Genomic DNA, 22652 nt, shown 5'->3' with positions numbered 1-22652 from the left:
TTTTACAAAAACATTCAGTGGCTGTGCTTTCATCTCTGTGCTGGCCTTGTTTTCTAGAGTATAAGTTCAAATGTTTCCTGCACTTGCGCTGCTCACTCTTTAGGACGCTTTTTTGGCAATTGACCAAAATGTTTCCTGTCAAACTGTTTATTATGTTAAAGACATGTAATATTTAAAGAGCCTAACCACACATACAGTCACTGTCACAAGCTTTCCTTCTGCTGACAGTACTATTGTATTTTACTGTTCAACCTTCAATTTCCTAGGCCATGTTTCTGCATAATCTGCAGGTGTCTTATCTGCAAAACCAGGTACAACCTCTCAGTAAGCTCAAGGTGTTGCATTGGACAGCCTATATTGTAGAAAAGGACATGTAAGTTTAAAAGATAATGTTTTGTCATGTTTCAGGGCATAATCCTGCCACAGATGTACACAGCAGTTGCTGCCAACATTTTAAATGTAGCAACAAACTACATCCTCCTTCACTCAATGAAACTGGGAGCGGTGTATGTATGATTACTTTTCATTTTATTAATACTAAACAGCTATACATACAATATAGATCAGAGATGGCCATAAGCCAGGAAATAAATTATATTTAGTATAAGCATGTATTTGTGTCTCTGCAGGGGCTCTGCTGCAGCCAACAGTATCTCACAGATCTCCATTTGCCTCTTGCTGTTTGCTTACATACGCTGGAAAAAGCTGCATGTGAAGACATGGGATGGTGAGGAATATATGGAAAGTAGCACATGGAGAAACACTCATGTTTGCATTTATGTTATTATAGGGTCATTGACCTCTAAAATTATTACATTAAGCCAATTATAATTATTATACACTAAAGAGATCCAACAGTGACAAAGAGATTTTTTTTTAATGACTGTGAATTAGAGAGATGTTAGCAATGCAGCAAAGTTAGGGAAGCTCCAATGTATGCAAATGAGTAGCAATATACGTGAATGCTACAAAAGGGAGTGCAAATAGTGATGCTCTGTCTGATATATTTGGAAACAATTGTAAAATATGACCTACAGTAAAGCACTGATTCTAGAATTGAAGTTGTTTCTAGACTAAAGGCCCATTCACACATAAATATAATGGCATTGGCAACATTAAGATTTCCCATTTAAAAGAATCCACACTACAATTATAGGAACAATACTGTTAAAATCAAGTAATTATTATTATTATTTATTTTATTATATAATTATTCTTTTTTTACCAGCTCAGCTGATGAACAACGGAAACATTGACAGTCAGAATCCATGCTGCTTTGAACAACTTGAGCATTTAAAGCGGCAGACGACAAAACTGCACACTGTACTTATATTAAAGAGAACATCATTGTGTGTTATAGTCATCTTTATAATTAACTAACAATAGCTATAACGATAATTGTAATGGAAGCTATGTTAGAGCCCATGCTTGTAGTAAATGTACATGTAGTACAAGCATGTAGAAGCACATGCTTCTTGGTGTGTTCGCACTGCAGGATCTGAGAATGAATTTAGTTATATGGAATGCCTTTTGCGGGGACTAAATTAGCTAATTTTTTTCAGAGTGTTTCCGAGCTACCAATGAAGTAAATGTATGTTGATTGGCCGAAGACATGCCATATGAAGCTGGTCCTTAGGTGGTCATGGCCATCCATCTTAAACCAGCTCATGACTAGCTACGGACCAACTTTAACCAGTTCAAACTAGCAGTCATGCTTCAAAACATACCTAACCAGCATATGCTGTTATTTTAATGAACTAACCTACAAAAATAATCATTAACAGAATCATCAACAAACCTATTTGGGGAATTCTGATAAAATAGATAAATAATACTAAATAAATAAATAAAAAATCCCACTTCTAGCTGATAATAGGCACACTCAAGTCATATAATCCCCAGAGATATTAGACCCTTCAGTGAAGTAGATTTACCTTAGTGAAATCTTCACCACAGGTCCAAAGTACTCTCAGTTAACAGTGCCTCAGAATCAAACAATTAATTCTGATTGGAACTCTGTCATTGGAAGACCTGTAAGCAGTAATCACACAGAGACTGTCAGTAATTTATTCTATCACTGTGAATTCCTACTCCTTATGGACACAAATTGGCATTTTCTTAGCGAAAAAAATTGCCTACTTTGTTTCTTCATGAAGCTGTTTTTCCAAATGTATAGACTTTGACTCGTCTGTTCACAATGACCTTTGTGAATAGGAAAACATAAATAAACAAAAAATAAATAAATAAATTTGCATAGCAAGTCAACCAATAATGACAAGATATATGTATGCAGCATGAAAATGACTGCTGTGATTAAGAGAATGTGTGTCTCTGTCGCCGCCTACAGGCTGGTCTACTGCAGCATTACAGGAGTGGGGCTCTTACATGAAACTGGCTATTCCCAGCACTCTCATGCTGTGTTTTGAGTGGTGGGTCTATGAGATAGGAGGTTTCCTTGCAGGTGTGTAGATGTGCTGGTTTGAGAATGCATTGATGATTAACCCTAATAGTAAAAATAATATATATACTTATTTTAACCCTAGTAGTAAATATATATATATGTAAAAAAAGACATGCAGAAGATTGTGCATAACAGGTTTTGATCAATTTGAGGTTTTAGACATTTCCATATAAAATATGATACAGTAGGCTTTATAGGGCTCAACTGAATGAGTAGTTGAGTAGGTGGCCAACCAAAGTGCCTCTGATGGAAGTGCACAGTTGTTTTATAGCTTACAAATCATCTCATAAATTGCATAACTACATTTAAAAAATCAGCCATTTAAAACATAATCAAATAACATCAATCCTTCTTTACCCCGCCCCTCCAATGATTGGCAGGAATGCTAGGGGAGGTGGATCTTGCTGCTCAACATGTGTTGCTGGAAGTGGGGACCATTACTTACATGGTAAGACAGTGTTTTTTAATGTTTTACTCACTATAATCAATAGTCAATAGTGCCAAAAGGTAAATATATTGAAACAAAAGTATTACAAATCATACTGAAAGTGATTCCAGTAATAACATTTTTCTGTCATGAGTGTTAGCTGTGGTATGGACTCTTCTTGGTGTGACCCTTAATTATCAATTATTATGAAGAAAAAAGTTGATTTGAGATCTTTTAAAAGACTCAATGTCTAAGCTTCTGTCAGCTGAGGCAGAAGTCTCTATAACAAAGCATCACCACAGATTATAAAATAAACAAACCTCTTTTGTTATTATTAGGGTTCAAAAACTCACTTCAGTTGTTTGTAATGCTCCAAAACAATTTATCGCCACCTACTGGTCATATGATGTAACCTACAAAATAGTCAGCAAAAAGTGCTTTACAAACAAATTATCTTGTTAAATTATATTTATTATATTAAATTAGTGTGAATATTTGCTAGTTTTAATAACAACATTTCATGTTTAGTTTCCATTAGGTGTGCACGCGGCTGCTTGTGTGCGTGTGGGAAATGCACTGGGAGCTGGAGATACTAACAGGGCCTTGATCACCAGTAAAGTGACTCTCATTATCTCGGGTCAGTATAATATAGATATACCCAGACAGTGCCAGCAATTACATTTAGTAATTATTGTATAACTTATAATAAGTATCCAGAAGAAAATATTATTTACAACCTTCACTGCACTGCAGGAGTTTTGGCTGTTTTACAGGGAATCGTGTTGGGTTTCTCAAAGTCAGTAGTGGGCTACATCTTCACCTCTGATGAGTATGTTTATTTCTGTCATAACATATACAGTGCACAGCATAAATGAGTACACCCCCTCTAAAACTTAACAATGTTGTGTTGCAAATATTAGTACACCCTCCTGAAAGTTACTAAATAAAACAAAAAAAAAAGTGTAGGTTTAAGGTGTAATTATTTTCAACCAAAACTTTAAAAGACAAGTAATTTTCTGACAGCTAAAAAATTTTTATAGCCTAGTGAATCATTCTCAGACTTAATGCAGTCAACAATGAAACCTCTTGGGAGAGAATTGCCAGGTGACTTATTTCTTAGCATAAAAGAGGACAATGGAACAAGAGGAATACCAAATTATTGTTTTAAGTGTAAAAATATAGCAGAAGTAACACCGCCAATTCAAAAATTCAAGGCTCCTGAAATAATCAGGTCTTCACTTTAAGTTTTCATTTAGTGATAAGTGATTTTTTTTTGCCAGAAAAAGAGCCGGAGAAATACCATGTTAGTGTCTCAGAGCCGGCAAAAGCTATGACAAGAGTAACACTTTATCTCACAGAGAATGACACAGCCTGCAGAAGTGACATGCATGGTTGTTGTCACCACTGGAATTACCTACTGTAGCCAAAGCACAATTAACGTACTCGGTTCCCTTAAACACGGGAACAAGTACTGTGTCACTAGGCGCTATGGAAAAAAAGCCTTTTTTCTCCTTGACTGAAGCCTTTTTTCAATCATGCAGTGAAACTGCACGGCCATTGGTTCATGAAGTGCTTTAGAAACGAACCAATGGATCGGCAGCGGTGCTGCACAGTCCTATGGTAATGAAGGCCACCATAGCCCGTCAAAAGGGGTGGGGTTATTTGCTATATAAGTGGGGATTTCAGCACAAGATTCTCAGGTTACTTCTACTGAAGTGACGACTGAGTCGTACAGCTACCTAGCACAGCTAGGAATGCAGTACTCGTTCCCGTATCTAAGGGAACCAAGGTTACGTTAGTAAACGAGTACGTTCCCTGTTGATACTACCCCGCTAAACCACGCTCACAATGAGGAAAAGCCTCTAGTGGAGTGTCCCCATACGTCATTGGGGCATTACAGGCCCAAAGAATAGTATGCCAGCACATTAGAGTCAACTATCTATCTGGAAAATGTCTCCGCTTCGTAACCAAAAGTCCTTTAATGCGGTTACCAAAGCTGACCAGGAGCTGTTTCCACTTCCTAAACGGGGTGGAACACTCAATATAGATTCTCGGTGCTCTGAAAGAGCAGAGTAATGACAATTCCTAATCCTTCTCTGGCGGAGGGAGTGCAGAAAGTGCACTAACCTGTGCTCTCAACGGAGTGGACATGTCTGCTCCCTGATTCACTCGCCCAGAATGTGAAAATTGGACGAGGAATTTTGCTTTCTTTTTGAAAATGTTTGTGTTTTATTTTCTTCACTATAACAGCGGGAGGTTGCACAGGTGCTTGAACGAGCCCACAATCTGCAACATAAACACTTCCCTCTGTACCTGGAACCAGACGGGGTGAAATGAGGTTGAAGAGAAGCTGTTTGGGAGGCAGTTCGTCCATAGCGGGACTTAGCCTCCTCATCTTCTTGTCTCGTAAACTAGGAACTAAGAAACTAAGATATGTCTGCGTCTTAGCAGGCTGCACAGCCAGGCTGGTTGGTGCAGGTTTCGCAGGCTGTTGAGTCAGCGTGGGCTTAGGGCACCTTGTTGCATAGCCTGGGACATAGCCTGTGTTAAATAGCCTGAGATGACTTCTGAACCTCTGTGAAGTGCTCCGCGAACCCTTCAACCGCAGGGTGTCCAGGAAAGACACCCTTGTCCGCATCCTTGATCTCTGTCAAGATGAGCCAGAGGTGGCGCTCGAGCACCACCAGGCTGGCCATTGATCTCCCAATTGCCTGGGTGGTGGTTTCGTTGGCATGCAAAGCCAGGACTGTTTCAGCTCTCACCTCCCTGACAGTCGCAGGGTCAGGGCCAGGGCCAGACTCGTCCAAGCTGGGGAGGAGTTTGGCCTGGAGGACCTAGAGGACTGCCATATAGTGGGGCACTGATGCCTCCTGTCCAGCCGAGGAGTAGGTGAGTCCAGCGAGAGCTATAGTCGTCCAACAAGGCTTCGAGGGGTGTGTGGCCTTTGCCTTTCAGCCGATGGCAGTGGGCAGAGATGCGTGGCCACTGACTCATCCAATGGTGGCAGTCATTAGTAGAGGGACGCTGGTCAGGCTGAGTGAAGAAGACAGGAGAAACCTCTCTTTATAGCGAGAGCGAGGCACATGGGATCTGAGCCGAGCACTGAAGCCTTTTGCCATGCATGGGATTTCCACAAGCAGGCTATGGCAGGCCTCATCGCCATAGGATTGTGCAGCACTGCTGCCAATCCATTGATTCGTTTCTAAAGCACTGCACAAACCAACGACTGCGTGATTAAAAAGGCTTCACTCAAGAAAAAAAGGCTTTTTCCCATAGTATCTAGTGACGCAATACAAGTGTATGATCGACAGGGAACTCATTTAACCTCTTCCAAGACCCATATTTACAAAATATACACTTCTGGGAATCCATGCTTAATAATTTCGGATCCCAAAGCAGTAATTTGCTGAATTAAATCTAGGGTGTGCTCATTTCTGCAATTGTCCATTTAAAGAAAAAAAATGGCTACTTTAATTATTTTACAGAAAAAGTTGGCATATATTTTGTCATTTTTATTAATTATATGTTTAATACATTCCAATTTTGCCTTCTTTCCATGAATTGATCATTAAGAAAATTATATTTATTCATAGGGGGTGTACTCATTTATGCTGTGCACTGTACATGCCTTTATTGGTTATAATAAAACCAAGATCCCCCTTCAGGGAACTCAGGTGCATCAGAACGCTTTGGGAATTCCTCTGAATGACCACATTCAGATGTCCTGGGCAGGATGATATAGCGACCATAAGGATTGTGGGCTATTTGTCCTCCAGGTCACAATGCCACCCAAGCCTACTGGTCTGTTCAGTGATGCAGTCAATTCTGCCGTAGACAGATTTCAGGGGGCCAGGGAGCCTTCGGATCTGAGGACTGTCATACTCACGTAGAAGGCTGCAGGTATTATCAAATTGCCAGAGTTTTGAGAATGCAGCAGTCGTGAGGGACTATAATATGATAAGAGCTTGATCAAATACTGAGGAGCTAAACCATTCAGGGCATTATAAGTAATTAGCAAGATTTTAAAATCTATACAATGTTTAATAGGGAGCCAGTGCAGTGTTGACAGAACCGGGCTAATATGGTCATACTTTCTGGTTCTAGCAAGAACTCTAGCTGCTGCATTTTGGACGAGCTGGAGTTTGTTTATTAAGTGTGCAGAACAACCGACCAATAAAGCATTACAATAATCTATGCTTGAGGTCATGAACGCATGAATTAATGTTTCTGCATTTGACATTGAGAGCATTGGTCGTAATTTCAGTATATTCTTTAGATGGGAAAATGTGGTTTTGCAAATGCTAGATATGTGGCTTTCAAAGGAAAGATTGCTATCGAATAGGACACCTAAGTTCCTGACTGATGACGAAGAATTGACAGAGTAGTCATCAAGTATTAAAAGCATATCAAAGTCTTGGTTCCTGTTTCAGGGCTGTCGTGTAACGCTTACAACAGATACATCTCTCTCTGGCTGGGGAGCAATCATGAGTGGTCGCTCAGCACAAGGTCTGTGGGAAGACTGTCACCTTTTCGTGAAAATCAACTGCCTGGAGATAGTGTTTTGAGCTCTAAAACACTTTCTTTCTAGAACTGAGTGGCCAGCATGTGATTGTCTGCAGGGACAACACATCAGTCATCTCTTAAATCAGTGGTTCTCAATCCTTGTCCTGGGGGACCCCTGCTCTGCACATTTTGCATGTCTCCCTTATTTAACAACCTGATTGAAATCATCAGCTCGTTAGTTCAGTTTATGTATCTCTCTCCTAACGAGCTGATGATCTCAACAGGTGTGTTAAATAAGGGAGACATGCAAAATGTGCAGAGCAGGGGTCCCCCAGGACCAGGATTGAGAACCACTGTCTTAAATCAACCACCAGGGGGTCAGCTTTCATGCCCCCTATACAGCCTGGCACGCAAGATCCTTCTGTGGTAGTGAAGCAGATTTGGAGGGAATTCGGCATGTAAGTAATTAGTGGGCACAAGAGAACTCTGGGAATGGAGTCTCCACCTTAAGGTGGTAAAGCAGATTTGGAGGGAATTTCGCAGAACCTTTTGGGCTGAGCCGAGTTTGGTCCTTGAAATTGGTGGCCCTTCTCATTTGCTCCCTTTGTGATATTCCCATCAGGAGGGACCTACTCTCTAAAAAGGGGGCTTAATTCTTCACCCCTGCCAAGAGTTATGGAAACTGTGGGTGTGTCCTCTGAGGGGGAACACATCATGGGTTCCAGTCTCTCAACTAAGGCTGTTAAGATCATTCTCCAGTTCAGAGCTCCCTTCATGAGGAAACTGTAGTCCTTAAAGTGGAACCTTTTCACTTCTTGATGCGGCAGTTGTCAGCTGGAACCAGTCAACCGCCTGGTTGGTTCAGTGCCCAGTTTGTTCAGCACAGTTGACCCCCTCCACCCTAAAGGTGTACATAGCAACCATAGCTGCTTAACCACTACCTATTGATGGTCAATCATATTGGCCAGGGTATGATGCAGGCTTTTCTGTTATATCTCCTTTCAGGGCCCAGACCAGGAGAAACTTAGACTCATAAAATCCAGTCAGAGCACTGGACACTGTCGCCCACAGAGCTGTCTTGTTGAGGAAATCCAATCAGTTATTTGTTTGCTTTGGTCTACTGAAGAAAGGTCTCTGGTGACCAATCAGACCCTAACCTGGTGGATAATTGAGGCTATCTCTCTGGCGTATGATTCCTCTGGCCTTTCTTCTGCCTTGGGGGTCAGATCGAACTCTATAAGAAGTATGGTAACCTCTAATGCCTTTCTTTCTGGGGTCCATCACACGGGAACCACTCCTAGCTCCTCAGTCCTTTCATCTTCTTGTGCTTGAATGATTTCAAACTGGACAGGGTAAGCATAGTGGAGAGGGTATTCTCATTCCCAAAGCATTTCTGATGCAACTAGAGTTCCCTGAAGGGTAATGTCTCTAGGATACATATGTAACCATGGTTACCTCAAGGGATTGAGATGCTGTGTCTCCCTGCCAAACTTCCTGCATCCCTGTGAGTGCTTGCTTCAGCAGTCAGAAGCTAACACTGTTTACATCGGATGCGCTTTTAAGATTCCTGGTCACAACATCATCCCTCCCATGATGTCTCGCCATTCCATTGGACTGATTTCACACATGCTTCAGAGCGTAGTCACGTAGAGGCATTCCCAAAGTGTTTCTGATGCAGCGTCTCATTCCATGGTTAAAACCAGTGAAACCATGGTTACATACATAACCTAGAGAAGTTATTGTGGATTAAGTGATATCATGATATAATTTTCTTCATAAGATAAATAAAATAATCAGTATAATAAATAAAATCACTGCTAATTAGAGCGAAGAGAGTGAAGCTTTTCTTTTGTTGTTTTGCAGTTCTCACTTCTTGATTTAATCTAACAGGAGCATAGTGAAGATTGTCTCGGAAATTCTCACCCTGTACGTTTTCATGCAGTTTTTTGATGCTCTCGTGGTAAGTTAAAATTGTTTTGTAATTTGTATTTAATCAAAAGTAGGCAACACAAATTAATCACTCTTTAATACAGATATTCATTAGGATCAAGCTGAAGAGGATATAACTGGCAAGACATAAGACATAATCTTATGTCTTTCATCATTCTTATATCTATGAGTGATAACATCACAAGAATTGATCAGTTAAAAACGCTTTTAATAGAGTTTTTTGTGATGCCATGATACCTGGTTCTGTGAAATTATGTAATTCAATGATTACTCTGAAGTCTCTACAGTGCATATTTCTACAACAGACCAGTTTGTGTTGTGTTTTAGTGTGTGTGTTCAGGGATTCTTCTGGGTGCTGGGAAGCAGAAGATAGCAGCACTGTCCAACTTGATCTGTTACTACTGCATTGGGTTACCAGTGGGAATATCACTGATGTTTCTGGCTGAGCTCAGGATACTTGGTACCATCTCTTCATTCCTATTTTCCCAAATTACCAGAATTAGTAGGAAAAAAAGAATGTCAAGCCAATCAAGATCTTTAATTCCATTCAGATATGTGGAATCCTAGTTTTGGCTTGCAATTTAGTTATAAATCCCTCCATTCTCCAAACTGATTTTTAGTTAATACTTTTATTCAGCAAGGATGAATTCAATTTAACAGTAACAGTAAAGACTAAATAATCAATGTTTTTTGGATATAATTTTAGCACATCAGTGAAGTAGCACATTTGTTTTAACACTAATAAGTAATCTTTTTGAGCATTAAATCATGATTTTGGAAAGGTTATGTGATGTAATTACTTATTTCTTTGATGGCAAAGCTGAAATTTCATCAATTACATTAGAACAGAAAGCCGTTATTTTATTACTATTTTAATGTGATTTCGATCAAATGCAGCCCTGGTAAGCAAAAGAGACATCTTTCAAAAATATTAAAACATCTTAATGTTTTTGTACAAAACATATTTTAATACATAACCTAAACTCATCCAGACTTGTGACAGTGTAGATTAGGGTCTCTGGTCATATAGTGTGTTTCCTCCTCCAAACCAGCCATGTAATTCCTGTGATCTGTTCTAAACTTAAAACACGTCCCATTTTTATTTCCCTCATTTAGGTCTGTGGCTTGGCCTCTTGATTTGTGTTATTATTCAGACCTGTTTCTTCACCACTCTTATCTTCAAGCTTAACTGGAAGAAAGCGACAGATCAGGTAGGACATGACAAATCAAACCCACAAATGTCAAGACAAGCTAACATTCTTTAAGGCTGTTGAAAGCAATAATGCTGACTAATGTCTTCCTTAGGCCCAGAGACGTGCCGGCAAACATGCAAAGGTAGTGTGTGTTCAAAAGGCACCATCGATAGGACAGTCAGTCCTTGATACTCTGGTTTCTGAAGGACAGGACAACAGTGAGCAAACACCTGATATTGGAGCTTCAGCAAGTATCCCTGAACCTTGGGATGGCATAACAGGAAACAAAGTAATTGTTACAGTAATCCTAGCATCCAGGGTTTCCCAAACTGGGATTTTTGAAAGAACTGCAGGGGGTTCACGAGCTGATGAGCTAATAAAAAACTATATACATTCTGAGTATGAGATTTAATTAAATAACACTATATTTTAAAGCGTAGCGCGGCACTTTGTTCACAAGAGCAGTTCGAGATCCAATGCTATTTAACATCTAAGAGTTTCTCTGGTTTACAGTAAGTGCAGTGATCTCCATCGCACACATTTGGGAAGACGTGCTACACTCACTTTTTTTACACATTTGCATAATTTACAACATTCTTGTGGCCAAAAGTTTACAGCATTTCTTTCTCAGCATTACTTGCATATAGAGTGCCCATTAACCAACATATATATGCAAATATGTCATTAAATTACTGAAATATTAAAGAAATAGTTAACCCAAAAAGCGAGAATTTGCTAAAAAAAAAAAAAAAATTTTGCTAAAAAAAAAAAAAAAAAAAAAAACATTTTGAGCAATCTGAAATTTTTGGGTGAACTGTTTTTTTTTTTTTTTTAATTGTCGGAGGGTACTCCAAGTAAATATTTTATGTGGGTTCAGCTGACAAAACTTCTGCCTGTTGTTCATGTGTTTCCTGAAATTAAAAATATTCTCAAATCCTTGTGGTGATAATAATTACATTATGCTTTGCTCCTTTAGGCCCAGCTAACAAGTAATAACTCTGGAGTGGCCAGTTATGTCCAAGTGAGCACCCAGGAGCAGGCCAAACTAGTGATGGCAAGTCAATATGGAGAAACCAAATCTAAATCCTTGCTCTCTACGAACAAGCTTGTTCTCAGACGGGGACTTACACTGTTGACCACTGTCATGATCCTGATAGCTGGAGTTGCTGTGCATGTAGCTTGTCCTCTTCCAGAGACTTTTAGTCCACATCAAAGCAACCTAACAATGGATTCAGGAAATTTTTCCACTTCTAACATCTTCCTCAACACCACATCAAGCTAACTCTAACTTGATCCATAACAAGGTCCCATTTCAATTAGGGACCACGAGTGGGTCAGCCAATAACACCAGAATTATATTTGTCAGTGTTATTTAAGAGAGAAAAAAAACTGCATCTTTTACACATTTTTTACACGTATTTTATTTTTCTGGTTATATGAAGCAGATTATAGGGTTGTAGTTTTCCTTGTAAATGTATTTATCACATCAAAATAAAGCATATTATATACAAACACAAATTTGTGTTACTACATTTTGTTACTAAGAGAGAGTGCAAAAAATCCAAACGCAAATACACTACTAAATAAAAGTAAAAAATAGTTATTTAATTTGTCAGTCTGCTGGTCTTCCTCAAGATGCATGTAGATTTAATGTGCAATACTTCATATATATGTATATACACAAACATAATAAGTCTTGTTTTTAATGATTTTTAAATGGTAATTATTAATATGGGTATGACACACACAGTACAGTTCACTGTGACAAATCAATTATTCACCTTACTGTCGTAACTCAAGGACTCCATTTAGCAACACACTATAATAAAATAATATAGATATTTTGGCAGAAGGATGAAGAAACATTAATTATGTTCATCTAAGAATTCTAATAAGAACCTAATTTAACACAATCCCTCCAGCTAATATAAGCAACATGAAGAAAACAGCAAGGCCTCGACGAACCACCAGCTGTTTGGTGGTCAAGACTTTGCCAACTGTGACCTTTGTTCCAGCAACTGTTATTCCTCCTTCTCCTTTACTGAGCCCTTCCAGGTCTGTGTTTGCATGTGTTTGCATCTGGCCCTCTTCAGTGTGCTGGGACTCTGTGTGTGCTGTGGTATTTCTGCAGAATAATCAATCAACGTTAGGGAAAATTCCATAATGAAAGAAACATTTTGTGTTCATTATTAAAGTCATCATATAGACAGAAAGTACATTCTGTCTAGCCCTCATTTTCCATAGCGTAAGATTGATCTTTGGTCTGAGGGGCTTGCACAGCTGCTCTGATCAAGCCCTAAAAAAATAGCAAAATAAAGGTTTAAATGATCATAGTATTATAAACTCTACAGATGTAGATGAAGAAAAATTACCCACCTCTTGAGTTGCTTTTTTCCAGTCCATTTTGCAAATGAGAATGATGAAGAACAAAGATTGTGTAAAAGCACACACAAAGAAACCGGTCCTCAAACCTAGCCAGAAAGAACAGGAGGAAATTCATGGAGGTATTCAGTGTAGCACTTGAGATTAATTCTCCAAACACTTTCAAGTCATTTACCAATTATGCCCAAGAGCAAACATCAGAGACTCCAATTGGGAATCCCACAAAATAATATCCCATAATGTTACACAGAGCACCAAGCAGCTGCTTTCCAGCACCTCTGACAATTCCCCCTGTAATGCCCTACAGACAGAAAAGCAAACCTTATTTCTAACTATTTTCAAGAGAATATTATGAGACATTCACAATATCTTAAGTAAACATCAGGGGGAAAAAATAAAAAGAAACTGATATTGGATATTGTTATTTTTCTGTCATAAAACAAATCTAACTAAATATTATTAGACTTACTGTGAAAAAAAATGAATGGGGCAAGATTGAAGAAGAAAATGAGAAAATATATATATTTTTTTGTAATGTACAAGAAAGCCAGAAGGCTATAAAAAACAGGATTTGAATTTAAAAATCTAATTCTCTCTTTCAAGAATAAGCAAGCCTAAAGACAGATCATAATTTGGTCAAAACAAAAAACAAAAATCACAAGCCTACCGCAATGGCATCAAATATATGAAAGAAGCTGTACATAACCATGACCTCTGATACTCTGAGCACTATTTCCCTTTGAGAGAAAGAGAGAGAGAGGTGGACCAGTTTAGTACGCAAATCTGATCTCAATACAGTAGGCTAGATTATCTCTTATTCAACTTACTCTTCTGTTGTAAAGATGTATCCGATAATATCACTGGTACTTCCAATAAAGGTTGTGACTATACAGGAAGCAAGTACTAGAAAACAACACCAGAAAAACCAAAACAATTCACAGGATATTAGATATTAGAACATTATTTAGTCATAATTTATATATATATATATGTGTCCCATTAGGTAATGAAACGTTCTACACACATGTGATCTTCATGCTGACTTGAACACTTGGGCCAAATACAGGAAATACGTCATATAAATAGTCAAGTGTGGGTATTTGGGCAGGGCAACTATCTCTAACTTGAGCAAGTTTCTTGAGCAAGGCTCTGTGTGATTATGATCAGAATTCTTAACGTGATAACTAAAGCTGCTTTTCCACTATGGTTTCAAATCATTGCAAGTACAGTAAAGAAAGCTTCCATCTCCTCCTGAAACCTATGGTTAGTAAAAGAGCAGCAGCTCGTGGTCCCATTGCAGAGAGGCACAAAAGGAATCCTTTATCCCTTCCTTTTACTATTCTGAACGATGACTGAAATCTTGTATAATGAGCACTTCTTGTGTTTATTGCCATCTTATGGTTGCTTGTATAATCGTATAATCGCTTGATGCATTCCTCAACTGTAAGTCGCTTTGGATAAAAGTGTCTGGCAAATAAATAAATAACAATAAATAATAAGTAAATCTAAATTTTGTAATTACTCGGCAGGATTACAAACCGTTCCTGGAATTCTTGGCAGTTGGTGGTTAACCATGCTCATATAGCGAATATAACATACATGACTCAATTTTGCCAGTAAGCATAGGTCTATAGCTGAGAGAACATTTACCTTTCTCTTCTGCAGTTAAAACATTGATCTATGTCTATTATAATCACTGGATTTAAATTATGGCAGGCACTTTCGGTTTGGGTAAGTTCCACTCAAAAAAACTGAAACAGACAATTTCAAGTCATAAAAAATAAAACGTATTCATCAAATTGACTGAATGAGCTGTAAATGTTACTTCATGTTATATTTTCAGTAGAATAACGTACAGCTTGATGTTTTAATATTAAACTATTAATATGTTATAACAAGAATATCTTAGGCAAGAGTTATTTGCTGCATTCTTTTCCTCCTGATTATATTTTTATTTTTTGTATGTTAAAAGTGACTTGTTAAAGCTTTTATACTTTAACATTTTCTTTTTAATGTTTTAGAGTGAGTAGAATAATATCACCTCGTTGTACCCAGTTTCTAAAAATGCTTATTCATATAGTGAACCCTTCGCTAATTGTTTACAATTTAGTTACTCACATAACAGTGTTGAAAGAAAAAGGTGGATATGCTCCTTCTCCGTAGAGCTTTCTCTATTACTTACATATAGTATCATGCCATCAACAACCATTGCATCATCTAGGTAACATGAATTCTAATCCTGATTTGAAAAAAGAGGTCATGCTGCTTAAAAGTTTTTAGTTTAGTTGTTCACATACGTCCACAAACTAAAGACTTTGGCAGACAGCTTGGCTTGTTCTGTGTTTCCAGCTCCAAGTGCATTTCCCACCCTCACAGGATCAGGTTGATGTTACTGAAACTCGGTCCAACATTAAAACCCTAGTCTGTGCATGAATAAAATACATTTTGCAATGCATAAATACACTTATTAATGTGTTAGAAGTGTTTTGCATGTATTTTTACGTTAGAGGCTGATAGCTCAGAAAACAGCGTTTCTGCTCCGAAGAAAAGTGGGTTCATGCAATGTTACTGAAACTCGGTCCAACATTAAAATCCTATTCTGTGCATGAATAAAATACATTTTGCAATGCAGAAATACACTTATTAATGTGTTAGAAGTGTTTTGCATGTATTTTTACGTTAGAGGCTGAAAGCTCAGAAAACAGCGTTTCTGCTACGAAGAAAACTGGGTTCATGCAATGTTACTGAAACTCGGTCCAACATTAAAATCCTATTCTGTGCATGAATAAAATACATTTTGCAATGCAGAAATACACTTATTAATGTGTTAGAAGTGTTTTGCATGTATTTTTACGTTAGAGGCTGAAAGCTCAGAAAACAGCGTTTCTGCTCCGAAGAAAAGTGGGTTCATGCAATGTTACTGAAACTCGGTCCAACATTAAAATCCTATTCTGTGCATGAATAAAATACATTTTGAAATGCAGAAATACACTTATTAATGTGTTAGAAGTGGTTTTCATGTATTTTTACGTTAGAGGCTGAAAGCTCAGAAAACAGCATATCTGCTCCGAAGAAAAGTGGGTTCATGCAATGTTACTGAAACTCGGTCCAACATTAAAATCCTATTCTGTGCATGAATAAAATACCGTTTGCAATGCAGAAATACACTTATTAATGTGTTAGAAGTGTTTTGCATGTATTTTTACGTTAGAGGCTGAAAGCTCAGAAAACAGCGTTTCTGCTCCGAAGAAAAGTGGGTTCATGCAATGTTACTGAAACTCGGTCCAACATTAAAATCCTATTCTGTGCATGAACAAAATACCTTTTGCAATGCAGAAATACACTTATTAATGTGTTAGAAGTGTTTTGCATGTATTTTTACATTAGAGGCTGAAAGCTCAGAAAACAGCGTATCTGCTCCGAAGAAAAGTGGGTTCATGCAATGTTACTGAAACTCGGTCCAACATTTAAATCCTATTCTGTGCATGAATAAAATACATTTTGCAATGCAGAAATACACTTATTAATGTGTTAGAAGTGTTTTGCATGTATTTTTACGTTAGAGGCTGAAAGCTCAGAAAACAGCGTTTCTGCTCCGAAGAAAAGTGGGTTCATGCAATGTTACTGAAACTCGGTCCAACATTAAAATCCTATTCTGTGCATGAATAAAATACATTTTGCAATGCAGAAATACACTTATTAATGTGTTAGAAGTGTTTTGCATGTATTTTTACGTTAGAGGCTGAAAGTTTAGAAAACAGCGTTTCTGCTCCGAAGAAAAGTGGGTTCATGCAATGTTACTGAAACTCGGTCCAACATTAAAATCCTATTCTGTGCATGAATAAAATACATTTTGCAATGCAGAAATACACTTATTAACGTGTTAGAAGTGTTTTGCATGTATTTTTACGTTAGAGGCTGAAAGCTCAGAAAACGTACTCGGTTACTTTCGTAACCTCGGTTCCCTGAGATACGGGAACGAGTACTGCGTCGTAAGACGCTTATGGGAAAAAGCTCCTTTTTCTCCTGAGACTGAAGTATTTCAATAACGCAGTGTAACTGCACGACCATTGGTTTGTGCAGTGAGATGAAAACAAACCAATGGCTCGGCAGCGGAGCGACGACTGAGTCGTGCAGCTACTTAGCAACGGCAAGCAACGCAGTACTCGTTCCCGTATCTCAGGGAACCGAGGTTACGAAAGTAACCGAGTACGTTCCCTGTCAATACTACACTCGTACTGCGTCGTAAGACGCTTATGGGGAACCAGTACAATCCCGCCGTTGCTAAGGTAGAGGAACGACTGTATGGCCCTAGCACAGAATGGGCTAGTAGGAGCCAATTTGCTCAATCAGGATAACTTAATGAACATTCCGTTCCAAGGAAAAACGATACACTTGGAAACTCCCAGAGGCCAAGTGCATACATAGCAATACTGGTAACAGAATTCCTCATGCAGAAAGGACCCTAGTCTGCAAGACAGGGACATCTAGATTATAAAACCTAGCAAATGTGGACGGTGAGGCCCAGCCTGTCGCCGCACATATTTCTGCAATGGATACTCCGCTGGACCGGGCCCATGACGAGGCGACGCCTCTAGTCGAATGGGCTCTTACCCCCATGGGACATGGCAGACCCAAAGAAGAGTAAGCCAGCATTTTAGCTTCCACTATCCACTTGGATAGTCTATGTTTTGTGACCGGTAACCCCTTGTTGCGGCCTCCAAAACATACAAAGAGCTGTTCTGACTTCCTAAAAGAAGCCGAACGCTCCAAATAACACCTCAATGCTCTCACGGGGCAGAGGGGATTAAAGCCTTGGTCTTGCTCCGGGGGGGGGGGGAAGTGCCAAGAGAGAGATAACCTGGTCTCTAAACGGTGTTGAGAGACTCTTAGGTACATAGCCGCATCTCAGCTTCAGGATGACTTTAGAGTCATTTGGCCCGAATTCCAGGCATACAGGATTTATGGATAGAGCCTGTAGGTCGCCCATACGCTTGACTGATGCCAATGCTAGCAGCAGGGCAGTTTTTAGCGTTAGAGGTCGAAGGTCAACAGACTGCAGCGGCTCAAATGGAGGGCTCTTCAGAGCTCTCAGTACTGTGGGTAGGTCCCAAGTAGGAACTGTGACGGGGCGAGGAGGGTTGAGCCTTCTCGACCCCTTCAGAAAGCGAACGATCAGATCGTTCTTTCCCACAGACTGACCGTCCATAGGGACATGAAATGCCGCTATGGCCGCCACATAAACCCTGAGCGTGGAGGGAGAACGTCCCTTGTCCAACAGCTCCTGAAGAAATGACAAAATCAATGATATGTCACACAAACTCGGGTCTGCACCGTGGGTGGAACACCAGGCGGAAAAGACAGACCACTTGAGTCCATAGAGTCGCCTGGTAGAGGGTGCTCTGGCCTCAGAAATAGTATTTAAAACGGTCTCGGGGAGATCTAAAGGCTCCCGTCGAGAGACCAGACGTGCAGCGCCCACAGTTCCGGTTGGGGGTGCCAAAGCGTTTTGTTCGCCTGCGTTAAGAGATCTCGTCTCAACGGAACAGGCCATGGTGCTGATGACAGCAGCCGGTGGAGATCTGGGAACCAATGTTGGTTCTGCCAGAAGGGGGCCACTAGCAGGATTTTGAGTCTCTGTTCCCTGACCCGCCTGACTACGTGTGGTATCAGGGCGATCGGGGGAAAAGCATATAACAGGAGATTGGGCCAGTCGTGGGCCAATGCATCCTGCTCCTTTGAAAAATAAATTGGGCAGTGACAATTGTCTTTTGAGGCGAAAAGGTCTACCTGAGCCTTGCCAAAGACCGCCCATATTTCCTGAATCGTCTGGGGATGAAGCATCCATTCGTCTGAGGAGACGTTGCTCCGAGACAGCATGTCTGCTCCTTGATTCAGCCTGCCAGGCACATGAGTTGCTCTGAGCGAGCGAAAGTTGAGCTGAGCCCATCGCAAGAGACGTTCCACTAATGTGAAAAGGCGTCTCGACGAAAGACCTCCCTGGTGATTTATGTACGACACCACCGTCATGTTGTCCGAGCGGACTAAGACGTGGTGTCCCTTTAAGACTGGCAGAAGTGTATGGAGGCCTAAACACACTGCTAGCATTTCTAGGCAGTTGATGTGAAGGCGTTTTTCGGCTTTCGACCACTGGCCGAATGCCGGCTGGCCATCGCACAGAGCTCCCCAACCTGAGTTGGACGCATCTGTCGAGACCATCTTCCTTCTGCACGCCATGTCCAGGGGAACGCCCTGTTCCATCCAAGAAAAACTCTTCCAAGGAGTCAGAGCTGTGACACAGGTCTGATCTACCTTGATGCGCAGGCGTCCTAGACGCCAGGCCTGAGGAGGAACTTTCGGTTTCAACCAGTACTGCAGAGGGCGCATTCGAAGTAGGCCCAGCTGGAGTACTGGAGATGCTGAAGCCATAAGACCCAGCATCTTCTGAAAAGCTTTGAGAGGGCGAAGGGCTCCGATTTTGAAGGAGGCCGCGAGCTTTCGGATGGCTTGAGCTCGCTGCGGCGCAACCATTGCCTTCATTTGAAGGGAGTCGAAAACTGCTCCCAGGAACGCAATACGTTGGCTGGGAGACAGAGCGCTCTTGGCAAAATTGACCCTGAGTCCTAGGCATTGCAAGTGGCTGAGGATCACGGATCTGTGATGTATTAGCTCGTTCTCTGACTGGGCCAGGATGAGCCAGTCGTCGAGGTAGTTCAAGACGCGGATTCCCTTCTGCCTCAGGGGGGAAAGAGCCACGTCCATGCACTTTGTAAATGTGCGAGGAGCTAGAGACAGTCCGAACGGAAGGACTGTATATTGATAAGCCACTCCCTCGAAGGCAAATCTCAAGAATTGCCTGTGGTGGGGGGCAATCTGGATGTAAAAGTATGCATCTTTCAGATCCAGCGAGCAAAACCAGTCCTTTGTGCGTATTTGCGAAAGGATCTGTTTTAGCGTGAGCATTTTGAATGGCCGTCTCATGAGGGCGCAATTCAAACGCCTGAGGTCGAGAATGGGTCTCAGACCGCCATCCTTTTTTGGGACGAGGAAGTAGCGGCTGTAAAAGCCTGACTCGCTCTGTGCTGGGGGAACCGTTTCCACGGCACCTTTTGCCAGCAGATTCCTCACCTCTGTACGCAAAACCTCTATGTTTTTGCTGTGAACTGAGGTGGAGACCACTCCGTGAAAGCGGGGTGGTCTTCGAGCGAACTGCAGTGTATAACCTCGTTCTATTATGCCCATAACCCATTTCGACACCCCGGGGATGGCTTTCCAAGCCTCGGCCCGTGTGCTGAGGGGTTGCATTGGTTTGAGCGGTTGGGTGCCGCTTAACAACTCTGGAAGAGGAAATTTGCTCTCTTTTTGAAAATGTTTGTTTTTTATTTTTCCCGCTATCACAGCGGTGAGCTGTAAGGGTGCTGACAGAAGGAGCCCGTGAGTTACAGCTGTATTTTTTACAGTCACACAGCACTCTGTACCCAGAACAGAACGGGGTGTTTGGAGGCTGACGAGAGCCGTTTTGAGGGCTGGTCCGGCTTGGGCGAGACTTCACCCTTTCCTCTTCCTGTCCTTTAAATCAGGAAGACGCTGGAGGCGCCTGGTCCAACACAATCTTGGGTCGGGGTCCCTGACGTCTAGGAAACGGGTAGCGTCTGGCCGAGCGGGAGCGCTGACGTGGCTCCGCCTGGGGGGCTGGCTGAGTAGCAGGCCGGGCGGTCTTTGCAGGCTGCTGAGTCGGAGCCGGTTTAGGACGACTAGGAGCCGTTGCAGAGCTTGTGCGCTTCGGCAGGAAGTGTTGCATGGCCTGGGACGACTTCTGAGCAGCGGTGAAGCGCTCCGCGAACCCCTCTACTGCTGGACCGAACAGACCGGTAGGAGAGATGGGGGAGTCAAGGAAGGCGACCTTGTCAGCGTCCTTGATTTCCGTCAAGTTAAGCCATAAGTGGCGCTCCAGCACCACCAAGCTGGCCATCGATCTACCAATCGCCTGTGCCGTCATCTTAGTTGCACACAACGCCAGGTCGGTCGTGCTGCGTAACTCACGGAACGCAGTGTCATCCATACCAGCCTCATCCATACCGCGGAGGAGTTTTGCCTGGTAAACTTGGAGGACCACCATAGAATGCAGTGCTGATGCTGCCTGTCCAGCCGAAGAATAAGCCCGTCCAGCAAGGGCTGAAGTGGTACTGCATGGCTTGGACGGGTGAGTTGCCTTTGCCTTCCAGCCGATGGCAGTGGGCGGGCACAGATGCGCGGCCACAGATTCATCCAGGGGGGGCAACTTGTCGTATCCTCTTTCTTCAGCGCCGTCGACCGTCGTGAGGGCGGAGGAAGAAGAGGTACGAAGGCGGGCAGAGTACGGAGCACGCCAGGATTTGGAGATTTCACCGTGCACTTCAGGAGAGAACGGTGAAGCTCGTTGACGAGGGGCTTGGCGGCGACCCGGCAAAAACCACTCGTCCAATCGACTCCGTACAGGCTCCTCAGGAGGAGACCAATCCAGTTCCAGCTCTTCAACAGCTTTTGATAAGACGCGGAACAGCTCGGCGTCCATACCAGCGCTGGCGGTGCTGGATTGACCAGATGGAAAGGGGGCAGGGGGCAAGCGGCGAGCCCGACATCTCTTCTCCATCAGATGCAGCCAGAGACATACTGTCATCCATGGCTTCCTCCTCCCTCACTCCAAACGAAACCAGATCGCTCGCAGCAGCCGAGGGATTTTGGTCAGGGTGAATAAAGAGGACAGGAGATTCCTCTTCCTGTGGTGAAGGTGAGGCACGCGGGGGATCAGCCGGCGTGAGCTCACCAGTCACTGTGCGCTGAGTCGCTCTGCCCCGCTGCTTTTTCTTCACAGGCTCTTGTGAAGAAGAAAGCGGGAGGGCGCGAGGGGCGGGGACGCTCTCTAAAAAGAAAGCCAGCCGCGAGCGCAAAGAGGCGAGACTCATGTCCCCGCAATGGGAACAATCTGTCTCAGCGAGCGCAGCCTCGGCATGGGCGGAGCCCAAACACGAGACGCACTCAGCGTGACTATCAACAGCGTGCAGAGGGGCTCTGCACGAGCGACAGAAACGCCGTGGCATTTGCAACAACGCCAATAAAATTTGCTCTTTTGGAATGAGCTTCTTCTATCGCCGGATCGCGGCAGGGAATCGCTGTCAGCTGCTTCAAGCGTCAAAGGACGAGCAGGCGGATCCGCTGCGAGGCTCTTCAACGGCGAGAGGCTTCTTTCTCGAGCGAAGGTCAGTCAATATCAGCAAAGATGTGAAGTCGTCGCTGAAGGAGAAGGATCTGAGATCCTGTGGCGAAATGCACGCTTATATAGCCGAATTCTCCGCCCCTTTTGGTGTGTTCGGGCGCGAATCATTGCCACACCCAGCCGGCATTTCAACTTTGATTCACCGTTGAAACAACATCAGGTACCATGGTTGGATCAACGGTGAAAAACCTTTCGGATTTGCAAAAAATTTCAACGTTGATATTGTGACGTCTTTTCAACGTGGAAGTAACAATGTTGATTCACCGTTGAAATCGCGACTTTGTTTCACCCTCTTACCTTTCGGGTTATGGTCATCTGTCGACGTTGGATCAACGGTGAATAACCTTTCGGATTTGCAAAAATTTTCAACGTTGATATTATGACGTTGATTCACCGTTGAAATCGCGACTTAGTTTCACCGTCTTACTTACCTTTCAACAACGGTGAATACACCACTGTACATTCAATTACAACCAGTTT

At 42.0% G+C, this 22652-nt stretch overlaps 1 protein-coding gene and 1 pseudogene across 1 annotated transcript; one reads left to right on the top strand and one right to left on the bottom strand.

Moving 5' to 3' along the window:
• Positions 1-59: 59 nt before the first annotated feature.
• Positions 60-12041, top strand: slc47a1 (solute carrier family 47 member 1). The gene is made up of 12 exons (XM_073824776.1): positions 60-311; positions 409-506; positions 630-727; positions 2348-2461; positions 2842-2909; positions 3417-3525; positions 3642-3717; positions 9282-9351; positions 9669-9801; positions 10458-10552; positions 10647-10823; positions 11511-12041. Exons 1-12 carry the CDS (start codon positions 270-272, stop codon positions 11814-11816), a joined length of 1386 nt encoding a protein of 461 aa, XP_073680877.1. The 5' UTR covers positions 60-269; the 3' UTR covers positions 11817-12041.
• Positions 12042-12409: 368 nt separating this feature from the next.
• Positions 12410-22652, bottom strand: part of LOC141292873 (multidrug and toxin extrusion protein 1-like) — a 341992-nt pseudogene continuing 331749 nt past the window's right edge.

This window comes from Garra rufa, chromosome 19 (genome assembly GCF_049309525.1).
Source record: "Garra rufa chromosome 19, GarRuf1.0, whole genome shotgun sequence".
NCBI lineage: Eukaryota > Metazoa > Chordata > Actinopteri > Cypriniformes > Cyprinidae > Garra > Garra rufa.
The sequence above is the reverse complement of the archived record's forward strand: the minus strand, read 5'-3'. Positions and strand labels throughout refer to the sequence as shown.

Bases quoted from the DNA above. Each gene is read 5' to 3' on its own strand.
- slc47a1 (XM_073824776.1), top strand. From the start codon at position 270: ATGTTTCTGCATAATCTGCAGGTGTCTTATCTGCAAAACCAG. The intron at 728-2,347 runs GTGAGGAATATA...CGCCGCCTACAG, and splicing joins GCATGTGAAGACATGGGATG to GCTGGTCTACTGCAGCATTA. The intron at 10,553-10,646 runs GTAGGACATGAC...TGTCTTCCTTAG, and splicing joins GGAAGAAAGCGACAGATCAG to GCCCAGAGACGTGCCGGCAA.